A 23987-nucleotide genomic window follows, 5' to 3' on the forward strand; every position below is an offset into this window, starting at 1 on the left:
ATCAGGAAAGGCTCTCCGATAAAAGCAGGGACTTAAACGAGACCGCTGACTTAGGTGACCTGATTTTCTCACACCAACTTTCATGCCAATTCTGGCCATATTTACTGACATACTTTCTTCAAAATGTAAGTATGTCTTCCTCTCTGTCAGCAGGGGAAATCTTACTCAACAGTTTGAAGATGAGATGAATGAATGGCGGAAAGAGAAAAGGTCAGGAGGGGTCCTTACTGTTAGTAGTCACCCTCTGTGAGCTGTTAAACGTTTCACAGTAATGTGTTGTGATTTATCTGCTGTCGGACGAGCAGAGTGGCCGACTAACATCCCAATCTTTAGGCGCCGCTGCTTCTGGCCGAGCAAATTCACAAATGACAACACTTTAGTCCAAGCGCATGAAACCAGAGACCATTTTCCTCTTTCACTCTGATTAAATTGTGTTTCCACACATTGAAGCTGGAGCGTTATGATCCCACTGGCCCTTTAATTAAGTTTGGGCAGAGTTTGGTGCGATGGCAGCGAGCGTTTGGACGATTCCCTCTGCAGGTCAGTGAGCTCCCGCTGGGAGGTGATGGGGTTTTCCTCCAGTAACTCAGAGGGTGAAATGGTTTTTACGGCACGTTTTTACGGCTTTTAGGCAGATCGTTAAACTCACATGAGTCATGATGTTGTTGTTGCTGCTGGTCAGTCTGCGGTTGTTGGGAACGCCACACAGGAAGGAAGCAGTTTCCACAAAACACACAAGCTTCTCCCAAAAAAACACACTCCTGTAAGATTATCTGGTGACAGTTTGCTGTCGATTTAACCACCTGGATGTCCCAGACAGGTGGGGTTAGTCTCCTCTGGAAACACATGTCGCTGCAGCGTCTGAATCCCAGTTAACTGTCTTTAAAGGTCCCATATTAAAAATCATTTCCAGGTTCACTTGTATTTTGTGTTTCTACCAGAAACAGGGGCGCAGCCAGACATTGTAAACATTTGGGGGCTCAGCCCAAACCTAGGGGGCCTCCGGGTACATGCAGCTATATGCACTCGAACCATTTGATAATAAAATGCCTAAAAATCTGCAAATCATTTGGGAAACACATGATATGTGCCAAGAAAAAGAATCATCCTGTAGAGCCGACATCCTGTTTTATATCCAACTGTCTTCATCATTCTGAAACCAGAACACAACTAATGTTGAGGATTTTCACTCCTCCTAGTGTTTGATAATACTATTAGTTATATAAAGTATGGTAGGAATTTGGTGTAAACAGCATGACTAATCTTGAAGCCTGTTTTCAGGAGAGTTCACAGAACGAACGGCGATATTTCCGCAGTAACAGAACTTTTGCGCCGTTGATTTGCCAGAGAGACTGAGGGCCAGATGTACGTACATTTGCGAAAGTATTGCCATCAGCGCCATGGCCAACCAGCAGAAAGCTCACGCTGTGATACATCAGCTTACGTCGTATTTACCAAACCTGCAGCTCATCGGGTAATCAGCGCCTTTTTCCGCCCACTATACCGTAAATTGCGCGCATTTAAAAGCGTAATTGAATGGGCGATGGCAAAGAAAGACCTGCTTAATGCGTGTTATTTCGGCATAAGTGGTGGGGAAATGTATGTATTGACTAGTGTGCTGTAGCAAAGCGTAGTACTGGTGCTACGCTACGGCTGAGTGCAGACTGTCATATTCCCACTGCTGATGCTATGACTGTTTGAAATGATCCTGATGCCAATATTTGTAACGTAGCGAGGAGTTTAACAGCTGCTGGAGTGGAACGTGAACGCTGAGTCAGAGATATGACATCATCTTTGATTTCTTCCAGTAATTGTAATATTGCATGGCTGCTTAATCTGTAACGCTTAATGATTTCGTGTTCACTCCACTGAAAAAGTCTGATCCTTGTGGCAAACATCCTTTCAGCTCGTCTCCTTGGCCGATGTCTTCGTCTTGCTCGGATTACTGCTGCCATTTCACCAGGAGGCATATGAGAGGAAACCCGCTTCCAGGTTTACACCTGCTTTTAAGAGGCAGAGAATTTTCACCGCAAAATACAGGCGGGCTTTCACGGGCGGTTTTTGAACATACCGCCGAATACATAATTAGGCGCCCTTTACACTTCCCCTCCCATCTCTTTATGGGAAACTCCCACTTTCTCCTTCACCCTCCCATGAATGCATATGCATGACACAGAAAGGCAGGCAGCCTGTTTGTACATACCTCGCCATGCGCACGTTGCAAAACAAATAACGCCTGAAGTGGGCGCAAAAGCGTTAGTACATCTGGCCCTGAGAGGCAATGACACCATGTTGAAGTTATTTTAAAACCCTCAAAGATTCGGGGTTTGAGAGGAAACATTTGGGTCTGGAGCCCCAGAAGTGCAAGATTGTTGTTCCCATCAGTTTCTGAAAACAGGCTGTGGTACATTTCTCTGTGGATTAAGTGTTTTGCTCCTTTCACAGTATTTATATAGCACCTCCACCTGCTCTATAATCAAAACATACATGGAAATCTCCCTTTTTTACAATATGGGACCTTTAAATCAACTCAGAAACTGTCCTGTGAATTGTTGAATCTCTCTGACACTCAGTGTGCTCTCTCTTGTATTCGACTCAGCTTTTACAAAACAAACCAAGAAAGAAATATTACTTGTCCGAGTCTGTCTGCACTTCTTAGTAACCACAGACATGCACGGTGGTTTTCTGTTGTCTGTAACGAAGACTTCAGGGACATAACAGTCCGGTACATTTGTCTGAAGCATAACAAAGTTTTATATAACTAAAGAAAATAATAAAAAAAAAAAAGACTCCTCTATTTCTTCCAAGCCAATCCCTGATACGTGTCATCTTATGTAAGGAGAAACTTTCAACACCAAGCTTCATTCAAGAAATTCTGCATTTAGTGTGTCCTTGCCTTCCTCACTGGAAGAGATATTTACACGCCAGTATGTGACTCAACACATTTTCTCAAACAGTTGGGAGTTTCTTTTGAATTCAGCTCATATTTTATCCCCCGAGTATCAGGGTTTCAGTGAAATTCTGCCTGCGAGAAAGTAAATACAACACTGAATAGTTATTTTACTGTTGGAGGTTGTGACCTCTGACCTGTGTAGCCTGTCCGAGAGGTGAAAGGTTTATCTGTCCGTGGTCAACGTGAGCGTCAGGCTGCAGCGATAGCTGAGCCAATAGAGCCGTCTGCCTGCCTGCTGGAGGAAGTGACACAGACGGCATTTTTTGGGCTGCAAGCTGATTGCACTTATTTCCCCAACTTCTGCATCTGATTTGAAACCTGGAAACTTTGCAAAAACAGCACAGACTTTGTTTCTCGTCTGACAAAAAATCCTCTCTTCAGTGCTGCAGTAGCTGCAGCTGGATAGTGATCTGTGTTCTCTTTTATTACAGCAGCGAAGACACATCTGGAAAAATCACACAAACAAGTCGCAGAGACTCCTCTGCTGTTTAAAGAATTTTAAAAATGTGTCAGCGAGGATCATCCACATCAGTCACATCATCGAGTGGCAGCGACGGGAGGCCGTCGCATTTGAAATCTTGGATCGCTGTTCTGCCAAATCCCTCTCCGTCCGTCGGCAACCGCTCCGATAAATCAAGCAGGCCTTTGGCTCGGCTCAGACTGGATTCAGATTTCCTTCTCAGCTGCAAGGACACAAACACACCTTAAAGGGAAAGACGATTTACCCATCATTCCTCTTTCCCAGTGTGTTTTATTTTGGTCCTCTGGAGCCAAATTCATCACCGCTGGCAAACAGTTGCACAGCAGCACGCAGAGTTTTCCGAGGGCTCATTTTACACAGCTGGAGGAGACAAACGGCAGGAACTACTTCGGCATACAGGCCTCAGGGTCATGGTCTCAGGTCACAGGACATTAGTGCCTGGCTCAAAAAGAAAAAACAAGTAGGGCCCTATCTAGCATCCGGCGCAGCGCGGCACAAAGCCCAACGCAAGTGTCTTTGCTATTTTAAGACCGTCCAGCGCCCGCGTCGTTTAAATAGCAAATGCACCTGCACCCATCTGTGCGCCCATGGGCATGCTGGTCTTACAGGGAGGTGTGTTCAGGTGCATTCTGGGCGTGCTGGTCTTACAGGGAGGTGTGTTCAGGTGCATTCTGGGCATGCTGGTCTTACAGGGAGGTGTGTTCAGATGCATTCTGGGCGTGCTGGTCTTACAGGGAGGTGTGTTCAGGTGCATTCTGGGCGTGCTGGTCTTACAGGGAGGTGTGTTCAGGTGCATTCTGGGCGTGCTGGTCTTACAGGGAGGTGTGTTCAGGTGCATTCTGGGTGTGCTGGTCTTACAGGGAGGTGTGTTCAGGTGCATTCTGGGCGTGCTGGTCTTACAGGGAGGTGTGTTCAGGTGCATTCTGGGCGTGCTGGTCTTACAGGGAGGTGTGTTCAGGTGCATTCTGGGCGTGCTGGTCTTACAGGGAGGTGTGTTCAGGTGCATTCTGGGCGTGCTGGTCTTACAGGGAGGTGTGTTCAGGTGCATTCTGGGAGTATTGCTATCTCGAGGCAGCGGGAAGTGAACGCACCATTGACCAACAAAAACCTGGTCTAAAGTCAATAACGCAGCATTTCATTGTTATTTTAACAGAGCATTAGTAAAATGCTCCTAGACTCGTGCACAGCGCGCGCACACTATGCTTGTTACACACACAGGGATGCACAGCAGCACACACACACACACACACACACACACACACACACACACACACACAGCAGCACACACACATGCAGAAGATTACAAATACAAATATTACGGTGTAAATCCTCCAACATAACAGCAATGCTCCAAGGTCCAAACGCGCCTGGCTTTTAAAGGGAATGGGAGATGATCTCTGATTGGTTGATTGCATGTTACGCCCCAAACACACCTCTGATTAATGAAGACACCAAGTACAACCCTTTTGAACCATGCACCCGGCGCACGGACCCTTTTTACCACCGTTAAACTAGCAAAAGTGGATTTGGACACGCCCTAAATGCACCTGCACCAGGCGCTTCACGCCGTGACCTTAGATCGTTAAAATAGAGCCCTTAGAGTTCAGATGGTCGAGGCTGGCACATTTCATGTGATAAGTGCAAATCCAAAGAAAATGAAATAAGGTGACTGACTAAGGTCAAAGAGGCAACACAGTTTGACTCTCTGGGAAGAGGAGATTGTCATCCCCGGAAAAACAAAATGACCCCGTAATGAGACGCACAAGAATATATACATTTTCTATCAACTGCTCCGTTCGCTTGGATGATGTGAGAGTAGAAAGAAAAATGTGTAATAATTAATGATACAAATTAAAACAGATGAGAGAGGCTTTGTTCTGAGTTTTTAGAGAAGAATTGCAAAAGATTCACAACTACAAATCAACCTGACTTACTTAAGTTAAGTAACAGACATACTTATGTGAACCCAAACTGTGATCTATTCTTAGACCTGACCAAGTAGTTTTGTTTCAATCAACATCATTAACCACGCGTTTAAAACTCTGACCGTTTCACAATGTGCGTCAGTCGCCGGTTACATTGCACGGCAGCTCAATTCTCGCAATATCACGAGTTGGGGAGTGGGGTGTTGGAAACGACACAGGACTTTCACCCAGGAGACGGGGATTCCTGTCCCGTTTTTGTCCCGCATGTCACTTAAAAGTACATTTTGTAACCCCACACACAATCTTTCCCTAACCTTAACTTAGTGGTTTTACGTGGCACATTGTAAAAATGACACCAAATAGGTTCTGAACCATGTTAGGGAAGAATTCAGGAGCAGCATAACCCATTTCACATACCTGAAGAAATTTCGGGAGACTCTGACGACATACACAGAAGCATTTAATGAATTCCTAATTGAGGAGAAAATGTAGGCAGGCAGTACAGTTCCTGTCTTCCTGAATGAGTATTTAAACTCATGCTGCAGGCGTTAGGGTTAGGGTTAGGGTTAGGGGATAAAAGGAAATGTGGGAACATATGGCCTAATTTCGTGGCAGTGGTGGCCTAAAGGTTAAAGAAACGAGCTTGTGACCGGGAGGTCGTCGATTCAATCCCCAGACCGACAGGATAAAAATCTGGGTGGGGAAAGTAAAAGAGCAGCGCTTGTCCCTCCCTCATCACCACCACTGAGATGCCCTTGAGCAAGGCTGTTAACCCCAACCGCTCCAGTGCAGCTGCTCAGTGGGCAGCAGATCAGACTGTGGTTGTACTGGACAGCTTCCAGGTATGAATGTGTCGTAATGGATAAATCTTAGAAATGTGGGACCATAGGGCTGACCCCAACTAAAGCCTAGTTCTCACTGACCTCCAAATGGTGACAGTCCTGAAACAAAACCTTCCCTTATCATGCAGCTGCCCAGGTTCCCTGAATCTGACACACACATACTGATACATGAAGAGGGTTTGGTTATTCGAGAGGGGCCGAATATTCTCGTCCCCTGACCTGATGTTGTCTACACTTTTCCTTTGTTTCATCATACCACAACATGGTGTTTCTGGAAATGCCACCGCAACCTAGAGCGTCATAAAGTGACACCAAGAGTACCGACCAAGCGTGTTAAAAAATGATGCCAATGACAGGGGGGGTACGCAGAGCGTAAAAAAACGTTGCAGATGGAATTATATTGGACTTAGTTGAAGGCCCACTGTGTCTGACTGAGACGCTAAAGGAGACTTTTTTTGCCAGTCATTTCTATGATATATAAACATCTGTCTATGCTCAACATGCTGCTCTTATTTCAGAGAGACTGACAGTTTCTGGAGAGCTGAATAGAAATAAAGCTGAAATAGTTGGAAGCTCACCGGCGCTTCTGAGCACAAAACCATAAGGAAGGAAAAACTAAACCTTCCTTGTGATGATCTGATAGCGGAATTATGCTTCAATTGTCCTGACTCATAATGTGTTATCCTATTTTCTATCCTGTATTTGCATTATACAGATTGGACTTCTGTTGAAAGCATGAAATCATTTATTTCCTCATATTTTCCAGGCTGCTATCAGTTTCCTGCCATGGAAAATAAAGTTTAAAAAGCACAATGACGTCACTTTCTTCATCCTTTATTATCTTGCTTTTTGTCAAACTTTGGCAGCGTTAGAAAGTCTTCTAGTTCTCCCTCTCTCCTTTCAACTGGCCGTCCTGATAAAGGTTGTAATTGAAACCAGAGGGAGGTCCAGAATCAGGAGCAGGGAGGACAGAGGAAGAGGAGGAAAGCTTGAAGTGTGAAGGTTTTCGTGTGCCTCCTTCCTCAGGATGGATTTCATTTGTACCGGTTTTATGGTAATAAAATAATTTAAACTGAGGAATGGAGACTGAAGTTACAGATTCATCCAGTAGTAAATATGCAGCAATAGATGCTAAATCGTCAAGAGATGTCTACAAGTTTTATAATGTGTGTCTGACGCTCCGACAGTTCAGGGTCAGGCTGTTCTCTCAAACCATTCGTACATAGAACTACCAAAAGAAAAGATCTGCTATTTAAAATTATTCCACGTATTTATTACTGTCAGCACCACATTGACTGCTGTTGTATAAGAGTGAGAAGATCCTCGTAGGGAGGAGTTCGGGGGGGACATTTGGCTCCTAAAATACAAGACTTTCACCCAGGAAACAGGTGTTCATGTCCTGAAGAAGTTAAGCAGAAAACACAAGACTTTCACCCAGGAAACAGGTGTTCATGTCCTGAAGAAATGGAGAAAACACAAGACTTTCACCAGGAAACAGGTGTTCATGTCCTGAAGAAGTTAAGCAGAAAACACAAGACTTTCACCAGGAAACAGGTGTTCATGTCCTGAAGAAGTTAAGGAGGAAACACAAGACTTTCACCAGGAAACAGGTGTTCATGTCCTGAAGAAGTTAAGGAGGAAACACAAGACTTTCACCAGGAAACAGGTGTTCATATCCTGAAGAAGTTAAGGAGGAAACACAAGACTTTCACCAGGAAACAGGTGTTCATATCCTGAAGAAGTTAAGGAAAAAACACAAGACTTTCACCCAGGAAACAGGAGTTCATGTCCTGAAGAAGTTAAGGAGGAAACACAAGACTTTCACCAGGAAACAGGTGTTCATGTCCTGAAGAAGTTAAGGAGAAAACACAAGACTTTCACCAGGAAACAGGTGTTCATGTCCTGAAGAAGTTAAGGAGAAAACACAAGACCTTCACCAGGAAACAGGTGTTCATGTCCTGAAGAAGTTAAGGAGAAAACACAAGACTTTCACCAGGAAACAGGTGTTCATGTCCTGGGAGTGTTTTAATCTAAACCACAATATCTTAATTAGTTCTCGGCTATGTGACGCCGTAATTCCGTAGGATATCATACAAATTGTTGTGCAAACGTTTTCGTACTTAGTTAAGTTTAGAAAAAGATGTTGGTTTGGGTTCAAATCAGACGTTACTTGTGAGGCAGAACATGACGTAGCTCCGTTTGTTCCGTAAAGTAAAATTATTTTTAAACAGGACACGAACCTCCGTCTCCTGGGTGACAGTCCTGTGTTTTGATTAACTTGGCACTCTTACGGCTACATTGCACACGAACCGTATGCGGAGCTGATGTTCCAACACTATGCTTCCACTATAATCAATGGAACTGGCGATACTGGACATGAGAGCAGCGTAGTGGTGCGTCTGCTCCGCAGAGATCTGCTCTACAAGCGTACAAATAGGACAGTTTTATGTGGGGTGTGTGCAGCCCTTTGACACAGAAATGGATCATGAAGTGTCTCTATTTATTTTAAATTAAACTACCGATAAACAGGAGACGACATAATGACTGTGAATGAACGTATTGGCAGTTTGGTTTTTAGATTTTCTGTTTCTATTTCTTGTTTCCCTCACCTGCGTCCTCTAAAAACAGCTGACAGTAGATTGATGTTTTCACAGCTCTGTGCCGGCTCCAAAAACTGAAGAAACAACAACAATCCCAAAGCAAAAGCTCTCTGTCTCGGCTGTGACTCACACAATCCTACGCCGTGTGTGCATAGCAGGTGTAGCCGGTTAAAAGATACATTCTGCGGCACATACGCTCCGCTAATGGTCTGCAAATGTTAGGCCTTCAATGTAGCCAAATACTTCATCACCTCACTTTGCCACAAGGGCGCCGTCACTATAAACGTACGTGTTTATAGAATAGAAAAATAGAGAATTAATGAAAATTAAGAGTCGCAATTGCTGCTTAAATATACAACCTATGTGGTCGTTTTTCGTGGAGAGGATAGTCACCATTTCGTAGTTGTTTCATTTCTTTTAACTCCAGAAATGTTTGAATCCTGGTTCAAGTTCTCAAACTTTGTGTTGAAAAGCTATTATTATAAAGATTATTACTTACAGTGTTGTCATTTTGGTTCCATTATACTGGAAGGTGTTGACATTATTTTGTCCCTCCACATACCTCCGGGTTCGGACTCGATATGAGGAACACCTGTGTGTAATTTTGTCCTTTTCGTGGGAAAGTTAAGAAGGAGAAACAAAATGTAGGTTCCAGGCCAGAGGGGCTCTTAGAAGGAAACTCTCCTGATTCCAGGAGATCTTTGAGTGATGAAGTGTAATTTATTTTGTGGAAGCAGTTAGAGACTTTCCTACATTTCAGAGAGAAGGGAACATAAAGCTCCATTCAGAGGGTTTAATGTGTAATGTGATGGAGAGACAGCAGAGAGACGGTTCTTCCAAGAAGAAGTGGTTCCATGTGGCCGTAGAAATGCCGTCTTTACACGCAATATTTCTCTGATTCATGTGGTTATACTGGTTATACGGTGGGTTATACTTGTTAAGTGTTGATGAACCGTGTTGTGTGAGCTGAGTTTCTTTTGCTGTGTTTCAGATCTTCAGCTCTGCTTCAACTTCGACACGAAGAACTTCAAGATCTTCTCTGGGTCCAAAGAAAACCAGTTTGGTTACACGGTCCAGCAGCACGAGGTGGGAGAACGCCAGTGGTGAGAATCCCAGTTCACTATTATTCCCCCACATCCGTAGAAACCAGTCAGTACACTGGTCTGTCTACATCTATAGAAACCAGTCTGTCCACTGGTCTATCTACATCTATAGAAACCAGTCTGTCCACTGGTCTGACAACATCTATAGAAACCAGACTGTACACTGGTCTGACAACATCTATAAAAACCAGTCTGTCCACTGGTCTGACTACATCTATAGAAACCAGTCTGTCCACCGGTCTGTCTACATCTATAGAAACCAGTCTGTCCACTGGTCTGACTACATCTATAGAAACCAGTCTGTCCACTGGTCTGACAACATCTATAGAAACCAGACTGTACACTGGTCTGTCTACATCTATAGAAACCAGTCTGTCCACTGGTCTGACAACATCTATAGAAACCAGTCTGTCCACCGGTCTGACTACATCTATAGAAACCAGACTGTACACTGGTCTGTCTACATCTATAGAAACCAGTCTGTCCACTGGTCTGACAACATCTATAGAAACCAGTCTGTCCACTGGTCTGTCTACATCTATAGAACCCAGTCTGTCCACTGGTCTGACAACATCTATAAAAACCAGTCTGTCCACTGGTCTGACTACATCTATAGAAACCAGTCTGTCCACCGGTCTGTCTACATCTATAGAAACCAGTCTGTCCACTGGTCTGACTACATCTATAGAAACCAGTCTGTCCACTGGTCTGTCTACATCTATAGAACCCAGTCTGTCCACTGGTCTGACAACATCTATAAAAACCAGTCTGTCCACTGGTCTGACTACATCTATAGAAACCAGTCTGTCCACCGGTCTGTCTACATCTATAGAAACCAGTCTGTCCACCGGTCTGACTACATCTATAGAAACCAGTCTGTCCACTGGTCTGACTACATCTATAGAAACCAGTCTGTCCACTGGTCTGTCTACATCTGTAGTAATTAAGCTTTCAAAATTCATGCAACAAGTTAGGAAGTGATGCAGCAGTAACGTTGTGAATGGTCAGCAGAAACAAAGCTCCTTGAGCAGAAATGGATAAAGAAAAGGGTCTTTTGAATGGCAAGTCTAGATTCAAACCCTTCCAGATGGTTCTCTCCACAGGACTAAAGTTATCTGCATGAACTGTTGATGTGAACTGAGTTACTGCCGGAGTAAGTTCAGTCTCAAATACCACTCGAGCATCAACAACTTGAAAAATATCCCTTTTAAAGAACATTTAGAACAGATATAAAATGTGCGATTCATTTAAGCTGCAGTAGGTAAGACTTATAAAACTAACTTTCTGTCATATTTGCTGAAACTGACCCTATGTTCTAGTAGAAGTACATGAAGCAGGTCATTAAAAGAATCCAGCTCCTCTGGCTCCACCTACAGCCTGGAGAGAGATATGAAAAAATCAACTGCTCCATGTTCAGATGCACCAATCAGGGCCAGGGGGGGTGTCTAACTGTTCAGATGCACCAATCAGGGCCAGGGTGGGTGTCTAACTGTTCAGATGCACCAATCAGGGCCAGGGTGGGTGTCTAACTGTTCAGATGCACCAATCAGGGCCAGGGTGGGTGTCTAACTGTTCAGATGCACCAATCAGGGCCAGGGGGGGGTGTCTAACTGCATGTCAATCACTGCTCATGCACACACATTCATTCTCTCTTGTGGGGGGAGGGGCTTAGGAGACAGTTTTGGGCTTTAGCAGAAATGGGGAGGGACTGAGAAGTTGTCGATGTTAAACATTTTTGGCTAAGTCCTGGATCTTCCCAATCCTACCTACGGCACCTTTAAGGATTGTTTGCAAGTTCACAATGGAAATCATGCGATTAATAGCGATTTAATATTTTAATTGATTGACAGCCCTAATAGATCTGGTGACCGGGTCTTATGGAACTACTTTGAACTGGCCGATTAATCAAACCAGTCTGTGCTGGTCTGTCCACATCTATAAAATAGAGTATACAAACTATAGAAACCAGTCTGCACTGGTACATACTTACATAATCCACTCTGTGATTCATTGTCTCGTCTCATTGACGTGAGAAGTTAAGGTTTGTACTGTATCCAGTCATGTTTAATGACGTTTAACCATAACAGCTGCTTGGATTGAAGAGAAGTTAGTTAATTCTTTTAGCAGGTGGAAGACTTGTGCTAAACATTGGCAGGACATGATTTAAAATATGAATACGTAACAAACATTTCAGTAGAAAACTGAAAATGACAAATTGGCTGAAAGTCTGTTTACAAAGAAAAATTCCAAATGTCCACCGTGTGATGTAACTGCAGTCTGTAATATCTGGATCAGATACATGTGAAAATGACAAGAGATCTTCAGATAAACGACTAAATAAATATTATCAACCTTGATTATAAGGTTCCAAGCTTTTCTTTTCAAGCTTTAGACGTTTTTTTGGATGCTTCAGTTAGTCTGTCTGCTTTAAAATGGGAATATCTGTTGAGTATTTGTTGGACTCACTGTGGTCCGTCAGAAGTGTCCTGGGAAAGGTAGAAGTTTCCAGGCAAGTTTCTGTACCTGTCAGTGAATCACGTTGAGGAGTCGGACTCATGTTGGGAAGACACATTTTCCACCGATGCGTCTGTACAGTGTAATGTATCGGGGCGTTATTTATCATCCTCTCTGCTATAAATTAGGATTTCATAATCTAGATGTGATCCTATATGGCCACTTTGATTATGGCTGTATCTGTGAACAGTTTGTCCTTGGCTCTCCCTCTCCGTCAGTCTTCTGCGAGTGTTTGTCTTGTCTCATCCTTCATCTTTATGTTTCCAGCCTGCTGTTGGATTCTCGAATACCAGAAGACACATTTCAACCTCCGAACAAGATGAGATCACATCATTCTCTCATCTCATGTCACTGCAGTTTGTCTTATCCCAACTAGGGATACTAATATGGTAGTAATACTAAGATTTCGATATGAAATAGCCATTTAAAGAAAGGCTTTTTAACTTTTTGCAAGAAGAGTGCCTTGGACTTTTGTGTTCCCCTTCCAAAGATCACCTTCATGATTAGTTTGAAGTTCTGAGCGCTGTTCTGAGCACGCATGTATTCCACATATTTACTACTGTCAGCACCACATTAACTGCTGCTGTATAAGAGCGAGAAGATCCTCGTACGGAGGGGATGTTTGTCCTGGAAGAACTTAGGGAGAAAACACAAGACTTTCACCCAGGAAACAGGTGTTCATGTCCTGAAGAAGTTAAGGAGAAAACACAAGACCTTCACCCAGGAAACAGGTGTTCATGTCCTGAAGAAGTTAAGGAGAAAACACAAGACTTTCACCCAGGAAACAGGTGTTCATGTCCTGAAGAAGTTAAGGAGAAAACACAAGACTTTCACCCAGGAAACAGGTGTTCATGTCCTGAAGAAGTTAAGGAGAAAACACAAGACTTTCACCCAGGAAACAGGTGTTCATGTCCTGAAGAAGTTAAGGAGAAAACACAAGACTTTCACCCAGGAAACAGGTGTTCATGTCCTGAAGAAGTTAAGGAGAAAACACAAGACCTTCACCCAGGAAACAGGTGTTCATGTCCTGAAGAAGTTAAGGAGAAAACACAAGACCTTCACCCAGGAAACAGGTGTTCATGTCCTGGAGAAGTTAAGGAGAAAACACAAGACCTTCACCCAGGAAACAGGTGTTCATGTCCTGGAGAAGTGAAGGAGAAAACACAAGACTTTCACCAGGAAACAGGTGTTTGGGAGTGTTTTAATCCAAACTCGGAGAGAACAGACCTCCGTCAAGTTCTGATGTCAGGCTTTACCCTTCCACATCCGCTCTCTGTGTGTTGCTGATTTCAAAACCCTTTCTTTACGGGAAACAACAACAACAACAACCCAGTGAAAACATCAGGAGAAATTAAGCAAGATAAAATTGGAAGGACTGGGAATCTGCAGCCACGCTGTTGTTGTCCTCTTCTCGTCTGTCTGCGGTTGCAGGTGAGATCGTGCAACATTCCTGCTTCTCTGTGCCGTCTTTCTCTCTCTCTTTTTTTATGATGAATACCTCACAGTCTTCCAGGATTACAAAATCTCTCTGCCTTTGAAGTCGCAGGTAAATAAGTGGAAAGTATTTGCGTTTGTCTCGATAACGGCGGCTTCTCCTGCGTCCCCGAGGCAGAGCGGCGGATCTGGAAACTATGTGTTGTGGTTGGTAATTCCCCAGCCTCCCTCTGGGAAGCCCATCACTCCACTCTGTGTGTGTTTTTAAAGGAGGGGATTTGACATCGTTATTCTGCAGAGTTGTTTTTCTACCCAGCCTGGTGACATTTAACATATCTGGTGTTTGGCTGGGGTTGTTATTCAGACAGACTCGCTGCGCTGGAATAATCCAAGTTCTCTCTCTGTCGGTCTTTCCTCTGTGATTGTTCTCAGGAATATTATTTGTAACCATCAGGCTCCTATGACTTCTGACCAGTTTGTATGTTTAAATGTACACGTTTTCACATCCAACAAACATTTCACGGTTCCTCAAGAATGTCCCATTTCCAACAAGACCCACATAAAGATGCTCTTTTGGGTTTGTGGGTTAGCTCAAAACTAACACTGACTCTAATTAGGCTGTCCTGGTTTAAAGACATTTAAACGACTGAAACATGTTTCATGCTTCTTGCGTTCAGCGAGGTCTGGGCGGCGTGGACTCGACGACACCGAGCCTCTTACTTCCAAGATTTAGTATCAGCGCTGACACAGCGTTGCAATGATTGGCTACAGTAGATAAGAAGTCCGTTCTTTGAGCTGCTCTGACCGCTTTGACGCCAATCAGTATGAACGACCAGTCGGTTCTCGGTGACCAGCTCAAACTGTAGTCTGGCTATCACCAGACCAAGCTCAATGTTTTAAGATTGAACATTAGTCTGCTCTGTCGCTTTCTATCGTCATCGTGTTAAACCCGCCAATAGCGCTCCAGGTGGATAAGCCAGTTTGTGATTGGTCCCCACAGATTTGTAACGGAAGCAGGATAGATAAACGTACAGGTTTCCAGCCTGAGCTGCAGGGAGAAATCAAATGGCCGGCAGATCGGGCTGGGTTTACCCAGTCTAGTAAAACTGAGTTTCTCCACAAAGAATCATGCAAAAGCGTCACTTTAAATCTGGTGTTTAACAGAGATGCTCAAACGTTTCTTTGATATAAGTTATTCAGCATGAAAAAGCATTAAAAAATGACTGTTGGACTAACGAAATCGTAGTTGACTAAGACCAAAACGACCGATTAGTCGACTTATCATCTAAGAGGGGGCAGCCGTAGAGGCTAGCAGGGTCGTCCCGCAAAAACCTTGAACCTGGCTCAACTTTGGTCACAATGCAACGTGCCATCATCCTGTTAGAAGCTGCGTTCACATACAAGCAAGCAAGACATTCCTGGTAGATTATTTTGTAATACGAATATTTCTTAGGGTGCTATCCCACCTGAGCAGTTTGGTCCGTTGGGTCCCGGTTGGGTCACCCAGGTGAGGGTGTCTGATGATCAGACCCGAAACATCCGATGACCCTGGGTTCATCACTGATGATGTGTCCAAGTCGCATCATCTACACACAGATGGTCCCCTGAGTTACAGTCACAGACTTTCAGTGCTGGACAACAGCCACATTTAGAAAGAACATAAATAAACCTGTGAAACTAAAGCAGAGGACTGTTGTCGTGTCTGTCAGAGGTTGAACCCTTTGACCCGTGTCGACCTCTGAGGTCAAACCTCCCGCGGTACGAGTTTACAGAGACGAGTGTTTATGTCTGTGTGTGTGTGTGTGTGTGTGTGTCTGAGTGACGGAGTGTTTGGTTTGCTCTTGGGGTTTTTCTCCTCACATTTAACAAGCGTGCAGACCGACCAACCGAAACCACTAAAACCAAACTAAACACATGGCTGACAAGTTGTTGATTTCTCTTGCATTTCTTGGTTTGTTATTTAGTTTTGTGTTTGTTTCATCAACATATAACTTGTCAAGCTAAAGAAAATGAAAGTGAAAATCATTTCTAAATTTCCAGCAGCAGCAGCAGGAGCATAAAAACGTCTAAAACATTTACAGAAATCTTCAGGTTTGGATGTCATTCCCTCAGAATCAAAGAGTGAGAGTTTATTTTCTAGAGCTGCTATTCTGCATGTGTTCAACAGTGGCTGTATATAAACCAACCAGTGTTTCAAACCGTATGACAATATAATTTGTTTATTCCTACTCTCTAATACCACCCATGGGAGCGTTTCATAACGCCACATGTTGTAAACTTTCGGGGATTAGCCCAAACCTAGGGGGGTTCGAGGCATGCTCACCCAGGGAGATTTTTTTACCCAACTGGGCTCATTGAATCCACAAGAGTCTCACCGTTCCAGTCAGACCCAATTTATGCAACTCCAAGACTGTTTAGGAATCTCAGTATGCAGAAATATTTAAATAACCCATTTTAGAATAGGCAAAAATAACACGTTTATACGGCATGAGAATAACTGCATGGTTTTTGCCCAAACTGCATGGGATTATCATGAAGTGAGCAAATCTGTAAAGGGGAGACTCGCCGGTAACCAGAGAACCTATTTTCATCCATATATATTCAGGTCAGAGGTCACAGGACCCCTTTGAAAATGACCACGCCAGTTTTTCCCTCGCCAAAACGTAGCCTAACTTTGAGGCGCGTTATTTAGCAACCTTCCCAACAAGCTAGCATAGCATGAGTTCCTGATACCAATATATTGCTCTAGCTTTAAAACAGAACCAGCTACAGCCTCTAAAAGACAGTAATGACATGTCGGCTTGAGCCCCAGAAGCTGCCCTTCCTTCCCTCACTCCACCCCAGCTAAACTACATCTGGGCGAAAATAAATAAATAAACAACTCTTTTTAAAGGAAGAATTAAGAAGAATATTCTCTCTCTTCTCAATATTGTATTTTCCAGTCTCCTGGGTGAAAGTCCTTTGTTTGTTTGACCCGTCCACCTGCCTCCTTAGGCAGAAATTTGGCGCTCTTATACTTTCACCTTACTTCCTGCTTTGCTGTGCAAACATCGCCGACCTTTTCAAGAAGCTAGTTGAAGGAACGACAGAGGGAGGCTGTGTTCACACGGTCCAACTAGTCTACCACCGCTGGAACACTTTGAATAATAACTACTGTGTACGGCTGCATGCTTTCAGGGCATATTAGTGGAATATTCATTTCTTTTTGAGAATACGGGCCAAAACCGGAATTAATGTGCATGGAAATGTAGTCAGTGTCCACACCAACAGCAGCAGGAAATAACTGTCTTTTTAGGGAAGAATTAGGAAGAATATGCTCTCTACTCTCAATATATATTCCCTCTACCTTTAAATATAAACTCCCTGCAGGATTATGCAGGTCCAAACCGTGTACAGTGTTGTTGAAAGGGCCTGCAGGAGCTGCAGGAAATCAGTAATTAAGCAATTAATAGTCTAATAAAGCAGTAGCAGGAGAGAGGCGGGTAAATGACAGCACCTGTTCAGGAAATGATCAGCCTGTAAGAGTGATGTCAGAGGCTGAGAGGCGGGGTTGTGTCTGCTGCTGCAGGCTTCAGGATGTGGCCTCTGTGGTTTGTCAGCGCAGCTCTCCGTCATGTTTGATGTGGACGGGACACACATTAGTTATTTAGCAGATTGAGGGTAAGCACTCTGCGATGGCATCTCCTCTGGTATGTGACTCAGCCTTTCTTCCCAGAACCGCCGTCCAGACCGCATGTGGAGGCGTTTAACACTAATGACCTGCTCACTGTGTGACGCTGTGGCAGCACGGTCTGACCTCTGAGGGCAGGAGGGGAAAGACAATTTATTAGGTTTCTGTGAGTGCCTACATCTGACAACACGCAGCACATCTCGGGATCCTGCGAGGACACCACAGTTAAACATTACTACACCAGAAGTCTGTGTTTGGAGTTTTAAAAAAACAGACAAAAAGATTAAAAAGTTTCTGGGCTTAATAAGTTTTAAAGCCTCAGAGTCTCAGTGAGAGAGAAAGCATCATAATGTCCACAAGAACGTCTCAATCCTGCAGAACGCTTCACTTCTCCGATCGCCTAACTGCTCATAACGCTCATACTTGTGCCAAAATATGAGTTAATACACATCTTTAATTTGTTCCCAGCGCTGTTATCTGTTTAAATTAATTGTTTTAGAGACATACAGGACATACTGCTCCACCTTTCGCGTTTTCGCTGTCACATGATAAACTCACAGCTGCTGCTAACGCTGCTAACGGGTATCGTAGCTTCTTGAAGATGGAAACATGGAGGACCACACGTATTCAAAATCCAGATTTCAGGAACAGGAGTCTCCTTCTTCTTCGCCCAGAAAAAGAAAAAGGATATTGAAAAGAGCAAGAGAACGGCTTTTTGAAGGCTACCGTAGCTGTAATACGGACTTTGAACTGCGTGGTGCGTGAGAGTTGATATATATTGGTTGTAGTTGGTATATGATCTCAACGCTAGATGGGAGAAATTCCTACACATTGGACCTTTAAGGAGCAAAACAAACTTTAAAGAGGAAGCTTTCAAGCATGTTTTAATTCTCAACACAAAGGTTTTACGTAGAGTGTTCCTTTAAATCGGGTTGGATTGTGGTGGCACCTGGATCGTGGTTGCAGCTGCTGCTGTGGTCCTGGTCGTAAATGCTGCTTGAACAAGAACACATATGTAGCCAGTTTTAGGGGGAGGACAGTCTCGAATAAAACACTGTTGGATGATGATAGGATGTGACTCCAGCCTCCTGCATCCATAACCTCCATCTCTCCACTTTGTGCTGCACAGAATAAAGAGCACGTTATTTCCAGCATTGGAATATAAAATTAGCATTGGACGTACATAAATACGTAATAAATAAACAATAAATCTGCATTATAGACTGAACTCCAGGCGGACAGTTAGACTACATCTGGCTGTTTTTTCCCTGAGGCCCAGCAGGGTTTCTTAGTGTTGGTCTCACCGGGAAAACCATCACTGTATGCTGCTTCCTGCATTGTCTCAGCCTCAGGCGTGTGTGTGTGTGTGTGTGTGTGTGTGTGTGCTTCCAGGTTGCTGGTTGGAGCTCCCTTTGAATCCACAGGGAAGCATCAGACTGGTGATGTGTTCAAATGTCCGCTGGACACCAGGAAGTCGGCAAACTGCACTCGACTCAACCTGGGTGAGCAACGTGCAGATATATGATACATGTTCATCAAAATCACAGCAGGTGTTTGAGGCAGCCCAGAGAGAGTAAACCGTTTGAAGTATTGCAAATGATTTACAGTAAAACTGACTGACAGCTGCACACTGAAGCATGAAGAGAGAGTAATACTGTTTCCAGTTTTCATGCTGCTGCTGTCTTCATGTGGCCAGTGGTGCAGGAAGTACTTTGTTTCATTTTAGTTCAAGTACAAAAAACGTACCTTGGGGGAAACTCAAATTTCACCTGGTAGACAGTGTGCCTGTCTACCAGTCCTTTGCAGCGGCCCAGGTTCCAATCCAACCTATGCTGCGTGTCATCCCCTCTCTCCCCATTTTCCTATATGTCTACACTATTTAATAAAGAAGCCCCCTCCCCCCCCCAAAAAAGCCCAGTACTTTCATTTTAGAAGTTCATGAACCAAACATTGCACACATGAAAGAAGACAAACACTGAAAAGCTAATGTATAGTTGAAGTTCCACCGAAAGTATCTTCAATGTGTGAAGTATAGTGATGTTTGAATCAGGGGAACTTTCTCTGGACAACGTATCGGAGAGGAAAGACAAGATGAGGCTGGGGATGACGCTGACCTCCAACCCAAAGGACAACAGCTTTGTGGTGAGTCAAAAACACAGAAAGACTCCCTCCACAACCGCTCAGCTTCACTTCAAATGATTATCGGAACTAATTTGACTGTTTGTCTCTGCTGTGTGTGAACGTGTCCTCAGACCTGCGGTCCGCTCTGGTCTCATGAATGTGGAAGCTCCCTGTACAGCACAGGAATCTGCTCAAGAGTCACCCGCAACTTTAAGCTGTCCCACACCATCACACCGGCCCTGCAGAGTAATCATTACACATCCACCCAACCATCCATCCAACCAACAATCCATCCATCTATGTCTTTCTAAGATCCACCCACCTATCCATCCATCCATCCATCTTTCTAACATCCATCCATCTGTCTAACATCCACCCATCCATCCATCTGTCTAACAACCATCCATACATCCATCTGTCTAACATCCACCCATCCATCCATTCGTCTAACATCCATCCATCCATCTGTCTAACAACCATCCATCCATCCATCTAACATCCACCCATCCATCCATCTTTCTAACATCCATCCATCTGTCTAACATCCACCCATCCATCCATTCGTCTAACATCCATCCATCCATCTGTCTAACAACCATCCATACATCCATCTGTCTAACAACCATCCATACATCCATCTGTCTAACATCCACCCATCCATCCATTCGTCTAACATCCATCCATCCATCTGTCTAACAACCATCCATCCATCTAACATCCACCCATCCATCCATCTTTCTAACATCCATCCATCATCCATCCATCTTTCTAACATCCATCCATCTGTCTAACAACCATCCATACATCCATCTTTCTAACATCCACCCATCCATCCATTCGTCTAACATCCATCCATCCATCTGTCTAACAACCATCCATCCATCCATCTAACATCCACCCATCCATCCATCCATCTGTCTAACAACCATCCATCCATCTAACATCCACCCATCCATCCATCTTTCTAACATCCATCCATCTGTCTAACATCCACCCATCATCCATCCATCTTTCTAACATCCATCCATCTGTCTAACAACCATCCATACATCCATCTGTCTAACATCCACCCATCCATCTATCTGTCTAACATCCACCCATCCATCCATTCGTCTAACATCCATCCATCCATCTGTCTAACAACCATCCATCCATCCATCTAACATCCACCCATCCATCCATCCATCTTTCTAACATCCACCCATCCATCCATCCATCTTTCTAACATCCATCCATCCATCTTTCTAACATCCACCCATCCATCCATCTGTCTAACAACCATCCATCCATCCATCTGTCTAACAACCATCCATCCATCCATCTGTCTAACAACCATCCATCATCCATCTTTCTAACATCCACCCAGCTATCCATCCATCTGTCTAACAACCATCCATCCATCCATCTAACATCCACCCATCCATCCATCCATCTGTCTAACATCCACCCATCCATCCATCCATCCATCTAACATCCACCCATCCATCCATCCATCTTTCTAACATCTATCCATCTGTCTAACATCCACCCATCCATCCATCTGTCTAACAACCATCCATCCATCCATCTGTCTAACATCCACCCATCCATCCATCTGTCTAACAACCATCCATCATCCATCTTTCTAACATCCACCCAGCTATCCATCCATCTTTCTAATATCCATCCATCTGTCTAACAACCACCCATCCATCCATCCATCTTTCTAACATCCAACATCCACCCATCCATCCATCTGTCTAACAACCACCCATCCATCCATCTTTCTAACATCCACCCATCTGTCCATCCATCCACCTATCCATCCATCCGTCAATCCGTCTATCTATCTAACATCCATTCATCCATCCATCAATTCATCTGTCCCTTCATCCCTCTGTCCATCTAACATGCATCTACTCGTTCATCCATCCCACCATCCTTCCATCCATACAATCATCCAACATTTTTCCATTCTTCCTCTATATATAATGTATACTTAGTTTTTGTTACTTTCTTCTTTGTATGAATGAAAATAATTGACGTTAAAAGAGTAGGTTTAATGGGCTCAGGCTTCAGCCTTCACCTTTTCAGTCCGGTTTTGTTTCTTGTACTTTATTTTTTTTGTTGCAAGAAAAAGCATTAATGTTATGTTAATGTATTGTTTTTTAACTTACAGGGTGTGAGACGTTCATAGATATCGTGATCGTTCTGGACGGTTCTAACTCCATCTATCCGTGGTACGAGGTACAGGACTTCCTCATCACCATGCTGCAGAAGTTCTACATCGGCCCAGGTCAGACGCAGGTCGGTTCATCGCTGAATTACAAAAAGACAACACTGTTGTCACTCCCATCACGTAAAATACGGACACTTGTTCAGGTGCCTTTGTCGTTTTTATTGACGGTAAAAGTCTCCTTTAGCATCCTATCCAAACACACTTTATCTAAACGTGCTTGGTCGGGACTATTGCCGTTACTTTTGACGCAGTTAGGTTAAGGAAAAGGTCGTGGGTGGGCTTATGTTTCCATGACTCGCGGGACAATAACGGGACGGTTGGGTTCAGGAAAAGAAGAACGGGACGGTTGGATTTAGGAATCGGACACGATCCCTGGTCTCCTGGGTGAAAGTCCTGTGTTGTTTGACCCATCCACCCCTCCAACCAACCTCCTTATGCGGATTTTCGGGCTTTCATACTACTCTCTACCGTAGTCGCTCTTAGTGCTACTTCATCTTCAAACGTCGTGTAGCTGCTGATCTCCCTGATGCGTTCTACACACACGCTGAAGGGCGCTTCTTACTTCGTATGTGACGCTGACAGCCACTGCCCAAACGTCCGTATTTTACGAGTTCGGAGTGAGAACGGGTTGAAAAAGATCGAGTCCAGTGGGATTCAATATTGCACAAATAAAAAAACACCTGAAAGTAAATCTTCTTCAGGTTGATTTGGGATTTGGCTAAAATGTCTTAGGATGTTTTTATATCATGAATATATCCGGTAAATATCTAGTTTCTAGGGCTTTTAATTTATGTGTCTTGTCTTGTCATGATCTAAGTCTTGTGTCAGAGGCGCTTATTTAAAGGGAATGCTTGGAATTCTTTGGCAAGATGCTGAAGCTATTGAATATCACCACAAACTCTTTCAGCTTTCAGCTCTGACAAACGTTGGTCGTTGCTGGAATTTCTCTCACAACAGTTTACATGTAACCAGGGCAATAACTGCCAGCGAGGACGGCGGTCATGTCTTTTGCAGTTTCACATCCTTTTCCATTTACAGCCGCCATTGAAGCACGACCTCCCATGGAAACACGCACATTTTCTTTTCCCTGATTGTGGTCTTTTGTTGCCCTTTAAGCTGCATTTGTTCAGGAGCAGACCACACAACAGATGATTAACAAAAACTAGAACATGCAGTTGATCATTGGATTTATATTTGGCTTTTATTTTTAGTTAGTTTACAGCAAGTCACAGTGAAACACCGACCAATGGACCAATCTTGTCATCCTTAGAGCCAAGCACAAGGCTAAAAATGTTCGTATTTTTCTGTATAAAAATGGCATTTTATCATACAATACAATACATCTAGTATCCATAATTAATCATGAGGTTTGAGAGTTTGCAGAGGCAGTCAGTCTCTTCACAACGCAGGTAAACCCTCCCTGTTATTGACTGACTGGGGACAAGAACTCGGTTGACTCTCTGCATGTTTTAAACTTAAAACTCGGCGTGAAAACTGAGCTTATGAGGAGTAGTAAAGTTATATCCCAGCATGCAACTGAGAGCTGGAAAACCTGCAAAAGTAGTGGAGGCAGTGGGAGATGTTTTGAATCTGGGGCTGGGTTTAAACATCTTGAACAATAGTCTCCATCCCTACATTCGACAGATCCTACTTGATCTCACAGAAATACATGAAAGACCTCTTAACACCGCATTATGTAGTCGTGGCACATAATGTGTAAAAAAGACACATCGGCACCATGGAAACAATTTAGGTTTAGTTTATAATTGAGTTCAAGTTCAAGTTACTTTATTTGTCCCCCAATGGGGCAATTTGTTGCGCAGCAGATAGTATAGTACAAATCACATATAATCACACACATAATACAGAGATTGCCTACATTGCAGGCATAGTTAAAAACAATAAAAAACAGTAAACAATCAATAAATAGTAAGTCAATAAGTTATCTATGGTTCTAGGTACAATGGCTGCAGGTACAAAAGAGTGTTTATATCTGTTGGTTCTGAATTTTGGAAGTTTAAAGCGTGATCGGCATGGCATCATCTGAAATTCAGCCTGTAAGGGATGAGATCTATCTGACAGGATAGATTAAACCCTTCTTAGCATCTGCTTCTGATGAAGGTCCT

The 23987-nt window shown here is 43.7% G+C and overlaps 1 protein-coding gene across 1 annotated transcript in view; it reads left to right on the forward strand.

Annotated features, from left to right (window-relative positions):
- Positions 1–23987, forward strand: part of itga11b (integrin, alpha 11b) — a 65793-nt gene that overhangs the window by 1688 nt on the left and 40118 nt on the right. Inside the window, exons 2-6 of the mRNA XM_078256355.1 lie at positions 9793–9904; positions 18915–19024; positions 19573–19664; positions 19775–19889; positions 21802–21929. Coding sequence (XP_078112481.1) covers positions 9793–9904; positions 18915–19024; positions 19573–19664; positions 19775–19889; positions 21802–21929 — 557 coding nt within the window. The remainder of the gene's footprint in view (positions 1–9792; positions 9905–18914; positions 19025–19572; positions 19665–19774; positions 19890–21801; positions 21930–23987) is intronic.

Source organism: Sander vitreus, chromosome 8 (assembly GCF_031162955.1).
Source record: "Sander vitreus isolate 19-12246 chromosome 8, sanVit1, whole genome shotgun sequence".
Taxonomy (NCBI): domain Eukaryota; kingdom Metazoa; phylum Chordata; class Actinopteri; order Perciformes; family Percidae; genus Sander; species Sander vitreus.